Below are 16,539 nucleotides of genomic sequence, written 5' to 3'. Positions count from 1 at the left end.
CCACACCAAACTACACATATGACAGATTTAATACTCATACTCGTATTTGGTTCCAATGCAATGACCATTACCTGGTAAGGATTTATGTCCCCCGCGATTCATAACATCGATTTCAAGAAGGATTAAACAATGTAGACCCGCGACAAAAATCTTTTTGACAGATAGTGATATATTATTTTACCACTCAAGACGCTCCTTTTAGATTTCAGCGTAATTAATTGAATATCTACCAAGATACACGGGATTCTATGGTAGAAAAGAAATACTGTGTCACACGCAAAGTTACTTTAAAAGGGTTGTCCTAACCGCGACTTGGCTACTTAAGTCTTCATTCAGCAAACCGAAATTAAGAGAGAGTGGAGATATCTCCAATTGAAATATTATCCGAAACATTCATCGATATTCGACTTTGATTATGCTTTAGTTCATTTTTGTTTATTCTTCTTTACGAAATAACAGTTCTCGATTACTTAGAATGTAACAAGGGATAGTGAATGATATATTACGGTGTATTACAAGAAAGAACTGGTATTGTTTTGATATCGTATATGCTTCTAATAGAAACATGCTTGTATCATTAATTGGGGATGAATTTACACAAACTCATGTTATGTACACACAAAATATGACTGTTTGTCATATTTGAAACATGACATATTTTCTACTGATGCAATGGTTTTCGCAAATTGAACTGACACACACTGCATATCTTGTTTTTAATTTCTTAGATTATCTTTCTTTTTTCTTTGTGTTTTTCTTTTTTGTTTCATTTTCCGAAGACACTGGAAACTAGTACTTCAGAAAATATTCTTGTTAGCTTTAATGTGTTAATGAATAGTAATAATAATAATAATAATAATAATACATTAAAAAAATAAAAACTACGATGGTTTTGCTGATAGAAAATAATCTCGAAAAACAAAGATGGGAGTCAAATCTCCTCGACCTGATATTTTTTCATAAAGTTTTACTAGAGATATTAAAACTGATAAGTAACAAAAGTAAAGGTAACGTTTAAACGAGTAACGTAAAACTTTCTGATATTTTACAAAATACTGTAACCTGTAAAATAAAATGAATATTTGACCAACATTGATTTTCCCCGTGGTATGTCTAAGGTTAAATAAGATTTCTTTGTAACTTTCTCATGATATCAATCGCTCTGTAGATACTAAGAGGTGTATTCTATCCGATTTTTTATTCGTTGGAGAGGTATAAATATTTTTATATTTTTTGTTGTTTGCTACACTGCAATATTTCAAACAAACTATTGCACTTGTAGAACGCCTTTGTTGTTCTCAACCAATTAACCTTAACAGTATTGTTGGTTGTCTAACGTTGCAGAATATGAAAATTGGAAGTGTGAATGCACTTTTGCTCGTGTAAACACAAATCTCCTACCATAACCTTTGATTAGTCGGAATCCAAACACATCAAATGGTTGTACAAATCGTGTTCAGTTCTTTGGTATGTCTCCAACCATCATGTCTTTGCCATCCGTCATCCACCTTGCAATGGACAATTTGTCTGTTAATGGACCCTAGTGATCATAGGAAGTTGAAATCATCAAAACTACATAATAACGGTAGGTCGTTAGAAGGCGCAATCGTGCATTTAACGTTGAATCTTTAGAAAAATTCTCAACCGTACAGGAATTTTATTAGCTTCTTGTAATCAGCATGAACTGATCTTTCAAATTGCATGCTTAGTTTCTCTGCAGGCGAGTGCTTTCTTTCGAACTTCCCTTGTCAGTTCCAAGGATAAATCTTTCTACAGGGCCGTATCCAGAAGTAATAAGACTGATTTTTTTTTAAATATTGAACATTTTGGTACATCGACTTCATACTCTTCAAAATAGGCCCCTTGGGAATTCACACACTTCTGGTAGCGAGCCTTCCAGGTCGCGAAGGCCTTCTGAAAGTCGTCCTCCGGGATGCCGTTCAGCGCCCTCGTCGTCGCCGCTTGGACCGCTTCCACCGAGTCGAAACGATGCCCCTTGAGCTGCCTCTTGATACGGGGAACAGGAAGAAGTCCGGCGGTGCCGCATCAGGGCTGTAGGGTGGTGAGGCAACGTGGAAACGCCGAATTTTTTCAGGAGATCCCTTAGAATCCACGCGCCGTGGCACGGCGCGTTGACATGGTGGAGCTTCTATTTCCCCACCAGGTCTGGTCGCACGCGTGTGATCCGATTTCGCAGCCATGCGACCACTTGCACGTAAAATCTTGCATTTACACTCTGTTCAGGAGGTACAAACTCCGTATGGACAATGCCACGACGGTCAAAAAATGCAATCAACATCGATTTCACTTTCGATTTCGACATTCTGACCTTCTTTTTACGGGGTGATTGTGCGGCTCATGATATCCTCCTTATAGCCCTGCGTATGCATGTCCTTGGTTTCGGTCGCTGATTTTCCCAGTTTGACACAAAACTTGATGGCCTACCACTGCTCCAAATTTCGCTCCATCGCAACTGACGACGATGCGTCAAAACAGGAGGTCACTAACATAGTGGTCCACACTCAACTAACGCACGCAGGCAACTGCCACCGGTCGACACCTGTTCCCAAGGCTCCCCTCCATAACATCTGGCCTTGCAATCCCCCTACATTGCTCCGCGCGCTCGAGAAAATATCAGTGCTACTACTTCTGGATACGACCCTGTATTCTCTTGGTTTCAACGCATTGGAATGCCAATAGAATAAACATTATGATATGAATGAAAATTATACCGAAATATGAAAAGTTATTTATTATCTTATGTTTTCTTCTTTACAGGGGCGGATCCAGATGAGGAAACTTTCTTATTTTATATATATAAATAAAACCCATCCCAAAGTTTGGAGCCCTTAAAAGTAACAGTATGACAACCCACCGCCCCCACCCCAGAAGTCGGTCCTGGATCCGCCCCTGTCTCTTTATTTGTCAAAAAGAAAGAAAAAAGGTAACGTAGGTAAAGAGCAACTTATATAATAACGTTGGTCACTTACCATAAGACACTCCATTAATTCCAAGAAGAACATTTAAAAGAAGAACAAGAAACCGGTTTCCCACTATGTTTACACGAAAAATTTCGAACATAAACACCATCAGAATTATTATTTGGAACAATACAACCAGCATAAAGACTGATATATGAGATAGTAGAATCTCAATATTCGTCACACCTGAAAGGAAGTTGTAGCAATGAAATAAATATTAGCATTATTACTAGCATATATTACCCGCTTCGCTCGGGTGAAATGAAAATTTAAATGCACAACTCCGTATCTCATGTGTTTAAGTGTTTAGTACCCGTGAAGTATGCTGTTTTCGTTTTTAATGACATCGATTTAAACAGCATCAGAAAAATCATTGATCACCTCGGCGGCCCCGAAAACGATGGATTCGACTCTAATATTGGTCATTTTCCATCATTTATATATATAGTGGGGTGCGCTATGTCTGAAATTACACATTCGTGTGCATTTCTTGTTAAAATTGAACTAACACTTGATTTTTGTCCTTTCGGTTATGCTTTAAAATTCTGACATTGCCATTTTTCTCGTTCATCCAAATCCAACATGGCGGCTATCAAAGATGGCCGCCTTCGCGAATGCACAGCGCTGTTTTTAAAAGCCTATGTTTCCCAAACTAATTGACCAATCTTCATGCAAAAAACACCAAACGACATAGAAAATAATAAATTTTTAAAAACTGACAAGAATTATTACTTATAAATGCAAATAATAAAGTGAGAAATAATTTTATTTCAAAATTTGCACATTTTATGATGTGTTTCCTTTATATTTTTTTAAAAATAACTAGTAAACGGCAAATAATTGAGAACAACGTTGTGTGCCTTTTGAAAGAGTAATAAATTTTCCTTTAATTGTCATGTATATTATTCAGTTTGGTTAAGAAACAACGACATTATAACAAATTTATATTTGTTTTTTTTTTTTTGCTTGATTTTCCCACATGAGTAGAGGGAGACCGAGACCTATAGGAAAACCAACTATGAATCCGTGGTCTACTCTCCAAGACAAGTAGTTTGATATGTCGCATGCTATACCCTGATACACACACCTATTAGCGCACCTCAAGTATATCACCATTTCTGCAAAACTTCTAGAAAGTTCCAGAAATAGCCATAAAATTCTAATGGAAAGTTCTAGGAGGCTCTAGAGGCTTCCATGGCATTTTATTAAAACGTTCTAGAACTTTCTGTACTTTTTCTAATATTATAGAACTTTCTAGAACTTGCCCGAACATTCTAGAACTTACCCGAAAATTCAAGAACATTTTAGAACTTTCTTGAAAATTATAGAATGTTTTAGAACTTTCTCGAACATTCTAGAACTTTCCATTAGAATTCAATGGGGTTTCAGAACGTTCCATTAGGATTCAATGGAAGTTTCTGGAACTTTCTATTACTCGGACAAAGTATATAAGTGCGGCGGAAAGTGGAACTACTCACAGTTAGCAGGGGAAACTGTGCGGTTACTTGACTAATTTCAATTACAACGTAAGTATTGTATCTTATCACTTGCTTTACTTTACTTTTAGACCTCTTGTGACTTACTCTTCGTTTCTAAAGTGTTTTCCCAATTCTTTCTTGTATTTGCAGAAATGAAGCTGTGTAATTAACTTACAAGATGGAGTCACCAAATCCGAAACAATTTGATTATAATCTCTGTATTGTGTGCCAGGATCAAAAAAGAGGAGACGTAACTCGAAATCCATCTCGTGAATCACTAGAAAAGCTAATAACAATTGCAGTGGGCAGAAGCAAATCTGGTGATCTTCAGTATTCAGCGGTCGCATCTCTTCTTAAACCGTTATCTCCTGAGCATCTGCAGGAAAAGGCAGCATTCTTCCACAAAGTCTGTTACTCTAGTTTAATTCACAAAGGACACTATGATAAATCGAAGTGGAGATATGAGGAGGCTTTAAAACATGGATTCATAGTGCCTACGGTTGCGAAAAGAGGACGTGCATCGAAATTAACAGTGAATTGTACAAGTTCGGAGACAACAGTGGATGATCCAAGTTCAACAAGGCCTTCTACCTTTCCATTTGACAAAAACAAATGCATATTTTGTCAAGAGGCTGAAGGTGAACATTTAGTGCAGACGTTGTCCATGGGGCAAAAAATTAAGAACGTTGTAGGAAATAGTTCTGATGAATTGAAGTACCGCCTTCTCGCCTTGTTCAACGAACCCGGGGACGCAAATGCATATGACATGAAATACCACTTACAATTCTTGGTGTATGCTGAAAGAATATCTTTATCAGAACCACATGAAACTGGATTGTTAACATCTTCGGCAGACGTTTTGGCTGACATCGAATTACTGAATATCTTGCAATGCACACTTTATCAGGATAAAGATGCTATAATAAGTATGCAGGATATCAATACAACTATCTTAATCTTCTCTCTGAGAAAAGTGGAAAGATAATTGATGGCAACTATAAGTGTCATCTGAAATCACAAATAGAAAAGAAGTTACCAAATGTGAACTTGTCCGTCCACCACAAGTGAACGCTCCTGAGAATCTCTGCGCTTCCAAGACGATTGAAAAGGCCGTTCATAGCTTCGAAAACATTTCTCATGCTGATGCAACTGCAGTACTAAAGCAGCACAAATAATTCGTGACGAAATCCTTGCCAGTGAACACTGGAAATTTGATGGATCTTTTGACGGGTATAGCTCTCCACCAATCCTCCAACAGTTTATGCGTTGGCTGATACAAGGCTGTAAGTCAGAGATTCAGACAACACGACGAGCTGAAAAAGTTAATAAAGCCGTGAACAACTTATGCCAATTGGTTCTCGCTAGCTGTAGATCTGATCGTCAAATTAACTATCATCCAAAACATGACGATAGTAATTTCCGACAACAAGCTGATACACCATTAATCATTGGACTTCCGCTACTCATTCATCATAAAACAAGAAGCAAACAGCTCGTAAATGCATTGGAGAATTATGGAATTGGAGTTAATTATAAGAAAATAGAGGACATTGAAGTTAGATTTGCCCATGTAATGCAGACAGAAGTGAGACAGTATGATAATGTTCATATACCTCCATTCACAATTAAAGAGAAGCCAATGTGGTTTGCTATTGATAACATCGACTTTAATGAAGATACAGCCACAGGAAAAGACATTTTACACGGAACTTGCATCATAATGTATCAAAAGAGGTATTCTAATGAAATAACGATGGTTCAGAAGTTGCGCTTCAATCCTGAAGGTAAGATCAGTCACGAAAAACTTGCTTCAAGTGTGTGCATTCATCAGTTTTCAGCTCCAGTTCCTCAACCACAGACTCACAAATGTTATTGTATTTCTAAATCAACTGACGAACTACAGATGTGCAATGACAAGGTAATTGTGTGGATTATGTCATCATGTGCATGCATAGCAAATTCAAGCACATGTGATTCACAAGAAAAAAGCTTTGTGTGGGCCAAAACCTGTTGCGAAGTTCATGATTCCTTGGACATCGTACAAAGCTTTTCTGTCCGAACCAATTAACAAGACCAACGTTTCCGTTATTGCACACATTTTAAGAATTCCACCCACAGAATATGCAGGACTATTAAGCCCCCTGATGAATGCACGACGCATCTGTGACTTAGTTATGGGCTTCAGTTGGCCATGTCTGTAACCCTTGACATGCCTTTGTACGAGAAAGCACAGAAACTCATGGCCCGCGAGAATATGAGAGGACAATTGGGTGAAATCAACACTGTCTTGGCATGCGTTTGGGTGAACTCAACACTGTCTTGGCATTCTTGCGTTCTCTAGGATCCTATATTGAAGGTGGTGGGCTTGATGGCTGTTGGGTTGCTGCTGGAACTTACAGCCCCATTACCGTCCGTCAAATTATTCAGGGAAAGCATATTGTTGCATATAACAACAGAGAGACATCCTACATGCGCAAACTTTTTTTCGTTTTGGAAACTACAAATGGTGCTTATTCCTGATGATGCATGTTACCATATTGCGCATAACGGCTGCTGTATAATGCTGTTCAAAATACTTTCTATTTCAGCGTTATCTTAGCAAAATATAATTATAATATACAATTTAAATATGTATTTTTGCGTTCACAAAGTTTAAAAAATTTCCAAATATTTGTGTTGTCTGAGCAAACTATCTTCACCGCCCATTAAGTGTTCTTCTTAAGTTTTATTAAAGATGTTGAATTAGTATTATGAAGTCTGTTAAAGCAAATAAAATTGTTTTACAATATTTAACGATTGAATTAATACCAATATATATATATATATATATATATATATATATATATATATATATATATATATATATATATATATATATATATATATATATATATATATATATATGAGCAGGACAGAGGAATAGAGGTAAAAGTAATAACTAGAGTACCAATTTTTGCTCATCAGAAATATCACCAATGGATCAATATAATAGGTGCTTACCGGGTGTAAGCGAGAACAATGTTTTCGATATGGCAGCCATTTTGATGGCCGCCATATTGGATTCGGCCAACCTGTCAGACTGGGACTACTTTAATTCCTCTTTCATCGCATAATAATATCAACACATACAACTAGAAAGATTTCAGCAAAGTGACTCTTTGATTATTTTATTACTCTCAGCCTCCTCTATTCATGTGGGAAAATCAAGCGAAAAAAGGAAATACTAATTTGTTATAATTCGTTGTTTCTTAACCAACTCAATGATATACATGACAATTTAAAGACAATTTATTACTCTTTTAAAAGGCACCCAACGTTGTTCTCAATTATTTGTCGTTTACTTGTTATTTAAAAGATATAAAGAAAACACGCCATAAAATGTGCAAAATTTGAAATAAAAATATTTTTCACGTTATTATTTGCACTGATAAGTAATAATTCTTGTCAATTTTAAAAAAAATATTATTTTCTATGTTGTTTGGTGTTTGTTGCATGAAGATTGGTCAATTAGTTTGGAAGATATAGGCTTTTAAAGACAGCGCTGTGCATTCGCGAAGGCGGCCATCTTTGATAGCCACCATATTGGATTTGGATGAACGAAAAAATGGCAACCTTGTCAGAATTTCAAAGCATCACCGAAAGAATAAAAATCAAGTGTTAGTTCAATTTTAACAAGAAATGCACACGGGATTACACAATACACCCCACTAATATATATACATACATACATACATACATACATACATATATATATATATATATATATATATATATATATATATATATATATATATATATATATATATATATATATATATATATATATATATATATATATATATATATATATATATATCCCTGCCCCAAGTTGCAGGGTTGAATTGAATTTAAACGGGATTGAAAGTATCACTTTTCATCTAAGCGACCCAGAAAACTAAAAATTCGACATTGATACGCGTAGTGGCCATTTTCGATCATTTTTATATATCTCTTTCTCTCCTTCCCCCGAGTCACGGGGCTGATTTTGAATTTAAACCGGATCGCAAATATAACTGTTCATCTGAATGATCTCGAAAACTATGGATTAGACACTAATATTGGTAATTTTCGATTATTATTATTATTATACTATACAGATGGTGATCAGAAAAATGGAAACACCTGTAGTTGGCAACACGTCAGATGTATGGGTTGGCAGTGGTGTCGTGGCGCCCGCAGCGCCGGACCGCTGGTGGTGGTGTGTTAGGTCGGTCTCCATACTACGTCAGGCGCAGTGGAACAGCAGTATCCAGTGGCTGCAGTAGACGGAGGTAGTGTAAAATGGGAGACCTCTCAGATTTTCAAAGAGGGCAAATTATTGCTGCGCGGTTATGTGGAGTGAGTGTGACGGCAGTGGCTACTGTGTTAGGTGTGTCGCGTGGGACAGTGTCGAAGGTGATGACGGCCTACACAGCACGCGGGAAAACCATATCGGGGAAGCGGAACAGTGGGCGGAAGAAAATCATGAGTGACAGATCACGCCGGGTGTTAAAGCGCATTGTCACGCAGAATCGTCGTGCTACTGCGGAGCAAGTGACGGAGGAACTCAATCAGCACCTACCCACCCTGTTTCGACAATCACAGTCCGCCACGAATTACATGACATGAACTTACGGGGTCGTGTTGCACGGGCCAATCGCTCATCAGGGACCATAACGCTTTCGCACGCCGCAAATGGTGCCGCGATCATGCAACTTGTACCGTTGAGAATTGGAAACGTGTGATATGGTCGGATGAGTCATCCTTCACCCTATTCCCAACCACGGGCCGTGTTTATGTGTGGAGAACGCCCAAAGAAGCTTATGATCTGCAGTGTCTCCACCCAACTGTGAAACATGACGGCGGCTCGGTGATGCTGTGGGCCGCAATATCATGGTTTTCATTGGGTTCTGTGGTCACACTTAGCGGACGAATCACTGCCAACGATTATGTCGCAATTTTAGGAGACCACTTGCATCCTATGGTCCGGATGTTGTTCCCGGATAATGACGCCATCTTCCAGGATGATAATGCACCCATTCACACAGCTGGCGTTGTTGCAGCGTGGTTTGAGGAACATCGGGGTGAAGTTCAACACCTCCCCTGGCCCGCCCAATCCCCAGATCTCAACATAATTGAACATCTGTGGTCCGTCTTGGAAACACGACTCCGGCGACGATTCCACCTCCATCCTCTCTCTCAGAACTGGCCGATGCCCTGCACGAGGAATGGTGTAAAATTTCACTTGCTACCATTCACAACCTCTATGCCTCCATCCCACGTCGCATCAAGGCTGTTCTGAAGGCGAAAGGTGGCCCGACACCATATTAATCTGGCAAGTTGCAATTTCGTTCAGGTGTTTCCATTTTTCTGATCACCATCTGTATATATAGCTCCCTCTTCCCCTCCTCCGTGCTGCGGTACACGGCATGAGAATTGTTACTGTTAATCTCAGCTACTCCTAGAACTATGGATTCGACACTAAAATTAGTCATTTTCGATCATTTTTAAATGTTTATCCCCTCTCTCTCCCCAACTATCAGGGCTGAATTTGGATTGAACAGCATCAGAAGTATCACTGTTCCGCTCATCGAACCCGAAAACTATAGATTCAACACTAATATCGGTCATTTTTGATCATTTTAAAATTTCTCTCCCCTTCCACTACGGTATTTCTCTCCCCCTTTCTCTCCTCCGTGCTGCGGCACACCACTAATATTAGTCATTTTCGATCATTTTAAATATTTATCCCCTCCCCTACGTTGTACCCTCCCCCTTCCCAACTATCAGGGCTTAACTTGGATTGAAGCAGCAACGGAAGTGTCACTGTTTCTCTCATCGACCCTGAAAACTATGGATTTCACACTAATATCGGTTATTTTTGATCATTTTTAAATTTCTCTCCCCCTCCTCTACGTTGAATCGTCAAAGTAAATAACCTAAAGTAATCTCTGCTTCTAAACTCATGTATGTTGAAAATTTGATAGAGATCGATCGGGCGGTTCAAGAGTGATAATGTCACAAAGGCAGTCATTTTTATTTTAAGTTTTTTACATATACCTCCCCCACCCCCTCCCATACGTTGGCTCGTCAAAGTGAAAGGATAAAAAACACCCAAAGCCCGACCCTCACATATGTTGAAAATTTGATCGAGATTGGTTGGGTGGTTCAAAAGTTAATAGGTTTTATTAGTTTTTATTTATACGCTCCCTCCCCCTCCCCTCCCCTTCCCTAGGATCTTACAGAAATGGAAATTACAAAAATGTTTCCAGATCCAAACCTCAGGTATCTTAAAAATTTGATTGAGATCGGTCGGATAGTTCAAGAGTTATTAAGTTACAAAAATAGTAACTTTCAGTTTCATATAGATTGATTTTTATATATCTGCCCTCCTTCTTCACCCCTACGTTGCTCCCACAAATTTAAGTCATAAAAACAATCCCAGGTCTGAACCTCATCTATGTTGAAAATTTGATCAAGATCGGTCGAGTGGTTCAGGAGTTATTACGTTTTTTTTATTTTTTATACCCCAACTCCTAAGTTCTCCCATCAAGGTGAATAGCCTACAACCAAGCCAGCCTCGAACCTCATCCATGTTACAAATTTGATCAAGATCGGTCGGTCGGTTCAGGAGATTTAGAGTCACAAACATAGTGATTTTCAATTTTATTTATATAGATTGTCTGCCATACTACAGCATCATAAGAAAACATTGGATTTTTGTGAAAATGCGTATTTTATTAGCTTATATGCATCTCTGTTAAACTTGGTAGGAATTTCTAACAGCAATAAAACAGCTCGAATTTGAAGTTTTATAGTGCATATAAATGCATATTTCAAAGGTTAGAGCATATATTAGTGCTTAAGAGCATATTCAGTATATTCTAGAAGCTTCTATTTCAGATGGATGTTTATAGCATGGAAATAAATTCAGTTTTAGTGTTTATTTTCAATGCATTTACATGTCTTTGCAACAGAACGGCTTTCTGCACAGGAAGATGGAAGAATGCATAGTTTGTGGAGGACCAATAATGTTAGCAAGCTAGCAGCAGAACAAAGACGCTTACAATTGCCAAGACGGTAAGAGAAATCTGGTAAAGACATTGTAATAACGTGTCAACATCAATTTAGAAACAAGGGACGCGAGAAATGCTGCTCAGTGAATGCTTAGCTCTAGTTGATGAAGTTCAGCACGAACTCCAGCCAGTTCCTGGTAAAGTTGGACACTCTATGAAAAATAAATTGACGGATGTTATTGCCGGAAACCCCGACTACAAAATAATTGATATCTATTGGTGTTACCAGGTTATTTCCTTTCTAAAAATGTCACAAACTGACAGCGAAAAATGAAGAGAAGTATCTTGTGATACACTGTAAGGCTAATTACAAGGATGAGTAATTAGAGATTGTATTCTCATATCACTGCAGGGGTGGATTCAGGATGGACTTCTGGCAGGGTGGGTGAGGGTTGTAATACTGCTCCTTGGAGCTACTTTTAAGAGCTCCAAACTCTGGAATGGGTTTTATTTATATATAAAATAAGAAAGTTTCCTCTTCTGAGGGGGGGGGGCTTTTACACCTTTGGAAATCGAGTATACAGGCTCAGTGTTATCGGGTTTTGTCGAATTTTACTTTTTTCTACGTGAGTACCGCCTATATTTATATATTGTGAGCCTGTGTGCCATTGGCGTCTCTGGCATGTAAAATTTGGGGGGGACATCAAAGAAAATGATCTGACTGCTAGTGAGTATCTAAATAAATTAAATTTAAATAAAATATTGAATATTTCGTATTTCAAAATATTGGGGGGACGCGTCCCCCCGTCCCCGTCCCCCCGCCAGAGACGCCCATGCTCTGTGCTCTAAATAATTTGCTTCCCCCCTCCGCGGCACAAACTTATGTCTCAAACAAGGAAACAAGCAGTGATTTTGCAAACGTACTAGCTCTTGTTGAGTAGCAGTTTAGGTATTACAAGTAACAGTGCTGTGCCGTTGGTGGTGGTGGTAGGGAGCGAGCGGGGCGACGACGGTCCCACGCGCCGTAGTAAGGAGGAGCAAAATTCGAGGGGAAAAGAAAAGAAAGAAGGAAAGAACAAAGAGAAGAAAAGTTACTTAGAATATGTACTTAAATCTTCTTCCTGCTTTAGGAGGTCGTCCTATAATGTTACTCATGTTAGGAAAATGCATGTGCTTATTTCTGGAAATGGGAGAAAAAAACTAATAAAAAGTGCTCAAAATCAAGGAAAAGCAGGGTTAATTTTTGAAAATTTTCTTACGGTTTACGCCGACCATGGTGGAGCTTCGGGCTGGTCTGTTGACCTCGTTCATACGTACGGGGGGCCGTTGTATACCCTGGGCACTGATTTTCCGAGGAACGATACTGACAAGTTACAAAAGTTACAACGTAATTTTAAATGACCTTTTTTCAATGATGATTATGATATGGTGTTAGATAGATGAACCATAGTAGATAGGAACATGAAATTTTTACATGTTTTAAAACTCAGAGAACTTATCCAAATACCCTGTTCCAGGATCCTAGGTCACACCTGAGCTGAGATATGGGGGTACAAAGTCCCATAAGAATAACATGGGGACATTTTAAAAAGAATCGTAAACAACCAATATTAGAGTTGAATTCATAGTTTTTGGTATCGCTGAGATTAACGGTATCAGTTTTCATAATGTTCAAATTCGTCCTCACCCCTTGGGGTGGAAGTGGAAGAGGATGACTTTTTAAAAATAATTAGATCTAGCTAATTAGTTACTACTGTAATTAGAGCCAATTAAACACATTAACATATTTTCTCACGCTTGCGCGGGACTCTGCGGGTTGATAGTTTTAAATATTACTTTATTGTGAATTAAAAAAAAAAAAACTAAAATTTTGTCGCTCACTAAATTCTGCGGCCCTGTGCTCGGACACAGAATAGCACTTACCTAAATACGTGCCTGTGTGAGTGTTGCTTGAGTAATTTTTACTCAAATTTCTATGAATATTACAGTGGAAGAACCAACAATACAACCTTACGAATTTTGAAGATTTGTGCTCAGTTCGGTTCAACTCCCTAAAGATATACGAATCTACCAAGTTGATCACCGAGATACAGAGACGCCTCTGAACAACAATACGATGCACAGTGTGACATTTTGGTGATCTAGGAGGGCAAAATCCATTTTTCCAAGCTATTAATATACATATAACTGTTAGTTATTCCAATAATATAATAACCACAGTTTATCAAAACAACATTTGTTTTCAATTCTGTTACTTAATCTAGCCGATAGATAAGCCCAAACTTGTCGGAACACCTGCTCAGTGGTTTCGCAGTGCGCGTTCGAAACTCTGCGATGCGACTTCGCTTGCCCAGTGTGGATCACACGAGTTGTATAACAGCAAAAGGAAAGTGGGCATGTATTGGTGGTCATATTACGTCTGTTCTGAGTAGTAGTGCGCCGTTTCGAAACATTTTGTTCGTTTTGAAAAAAGGCCCGGAAAACTGTAAGTGTTAAACACACAATTATATTGAAATGTAAAAAAGAACTTTGAGTTTTAGTATATTATCCCGTATTATTCCAGTGTTAAATTGTATGTAAGTTATTGCTGAGAATTCAGACTTTCCAAAAGTGAAAAGAGTTGTTGCGCAAATTTGCAAACTTAAAGGATTTTGGTTTTCAATTACAATGACGCTACAAATTCCCTATCACACTTTATTTGAGATATGGGTACATAATTCAAGTTAGACCGCATGCTGAGTGATCAGTTGGCTACTCCCCATTATTTGATGATGATTGATTATCTATTAAGGCGCTACTTAGAACTTTTAGTCACAAACTTGAAGTGAAGTGGAAGACAGCTTCAAGACATATCGAACGTTCTCTGCAAAGTAATTCCTCCTGGCTTGAAGGAAGTCTTCCATTCCCTGACATCATGACATTGCAGCCTAGTATATCCCAAGGTCATGTTCGAAGGCCACAAAAATTCTTCAGTGACTGCAGCCGAAAGTCAAAGAAACGTAGAGTGAAGATTCTCATTGAAGAAACGAGCCATGAGGAACTGTCGTTGGCTATTTAAGTAAAACTTAGACAAAAAGGAAAGAGGGATTCTGATTCAATTGTGAGTAAACTTTCAAGTGCCTCTCCCCAGAGAGGAACTTGGATGAAGAAGTCTCGTCTTGTATTCTTCCTATTGGCGAGCTTTCGGAGGAAGAGCAAGAGACCAGAAATAAGCACCACAGGTAATAAACGGAATTATTAACAAGGAATTCATCAAGAATTAATACAAATAGTGATCTGCTCCATAGACTTCTCATTATCTCTGATCCAGTCATTGGAAGTTAGCGATTTCTTCCAAAAACGAAACATAGTCGTATCGATGGAGAGGTACTTGATTTATTGGATGAGCCTTCTTTGCACATTTCCAACGAACATCGATCTTCATCAGATGCCTCATCGGCCAACTACTCAGCAGTAGCGGTTCAGAGGGTGATATGTGAAGAATTTATAAGTCAACATAATGCTTGACTGTTCAAATAGTTTTATAGTCCAAATTATATTTTGTGTTGTGTTATATTTATAGAAAGTGGGATATATGATAAATGAAAACAAAGGGGAGAAACAATTAATAAATATTGAACAAAAATGGTGAGAAACAGGAAATAAAAAAGTAGTCAGCATACTAAATAATTGTTTTCTTGTTTGTTTATTTGTTTCTTTGTTCTATTCTCAGCCTGTTTTTTTTTTATTCTCAATTATGCGAGTCCACTTTGCATGACGAACTTTGTGTTTTCCCTTTTTCTTTTGTAATAAAAATAATAAATTATAAATTAATAAAATGAGAAAATAAATGGCATAGAACCTAATCAAATTTCTGTAAAAGCATGTAAAAAAAAATAGCAGCCTCGCCTCATCTTGATGTTTCGAAACAAGAAAAGAAGAAAGAAACGAATAAAAGAAAAAGTAGCAGAGAGAGAACAAATTGGTAAGAGGCAGTTGCGTCTGCCATGAATAAGATAAAAAAAACTTGGCCAAGGCAGGGGGAAGTAGAGGCTAAAAAACAAATAATGTTTCCATGCTTTGTTTCAATAACTAATGGTCATTATTGTTTTTACCACCAACTTTCCTCTCGTTGTCGTTTTTCTTTATGTGAACAACCCTTTCTTTCTTTTTATTTAACGTGTGTCTACGAAAGTTGTTATTATTGCCGTGGATTTGTTACTACTTCTATTTTCTTTAAATGTAGGGTTCAATAGCATGGGTTCAGTTATTTCTACTACTGTACCCCAGAAATGTACCTTATGTCACTTTAATGTGACAGATTCTTGAATAACAATTTTGTCCCCCTAGATTGGCAAAATGTCACACTGTGTGATGCATGGATTAGGAAGACTGTTTTCTGAACTCGATCCAGATATCAAGTCACTCTGCTTAGCTTCAAGCACCAAGAGGGCTCCTTTCTCTCCATTCTTGACTCCGTCTTATTGATCAAGTCAAGAGGACTTTTTGAATATTTTGTATTGACTAGTGACATATTTTTTGCACGGTTATATACATTACGTACATTATTTAATCAATACAATACTAACGAATAACATTTACTACTGGTAATTTTATAATTTTAGATTATTTTTAATTTAAGTGATAAATACTTTAAGTGATAAATTATAAGGATATTGTACTGGAGTTGTATAAACTTACCCGAAACATATAAGCGATTTAATAAATTCTGCTTTCGTTCATTTATATATGATAATGTCGTAAGACCAAGCGCCAAGAAATAAGTCATACTGAAAATAAAAGTCAACAGAAAACTGATAATTCTTACTTGCAAGTGTAATATTACATTTATGTAATCTTAAAAAAGGAAAGAAACACTATTAGTGCAGTAATTATAGCACATAGGTATATTAGCGTACTTTTAAATTTATAAAATACTTCCCTAAAAGGCTATCTCAAAACTCCTTTGAGATAGGATAAGTCTGTTATTATCAGAGTTACAGCAAAATGTAAGAGGAAAACTGTCTCCAAGGAATTTTTTAAAATCGGACGAGCCGTTTGTACACT

At 37.6% G+C, this 16,539-nt stretch overlaps 1 protein-coding gene across 2 annotated transcripts in view; it reads right to left on the bottom strand.

The window, feature by feature from the left end:
* The window catches only part of LOC145683502 (ABC transporter G family member 23-like), a 259,118-nt gene that overhangs the window by 26,923 nt on the left and 215,656 nt on the right, over nucleotides 1–16,539 (bottom strand). The window contains exons 13-14 of one of the 2 annotated variants that reach the window (XM_081754841.1): nucleotides 16,174–16,262; nucleotides 2,991–3,167 (exon numbers count right to left, since the gene is read on the bottom strand). In XM_081754841.1, the coding sequence (XP_081610967.1) occupies nucleotides 2,991–3,167; nucleotides 16,174–16,262 (266 nt within the window). The remainder of the gene's footprint in view (nucleotides 1–2,990; nucleotides 3,168–16,173; nucleotides 16,263–16,539) is intronic. The other variant, XM_081754842.1, reaches the window with a different exon arrangement.

Source organism: Thermobia domestica, chromosome 4 (assembly GCF_964235325.1).
Source record: "Thermobia domestica chromosome 4, izTheDome1.hap1.1, whole genome shotgun sequence".
Classification (NCBI taxonomy): Eukaryota; Metazoa; Arthropoda; class Insecta; order Zygentoma; family Lepismatidae; genus Thermobia; species Thermobia domestica.
Note: the sequence above shows the minus strand (reverse complement) of the source record. Positions and strands in the feature narration are given on the sequence as shown.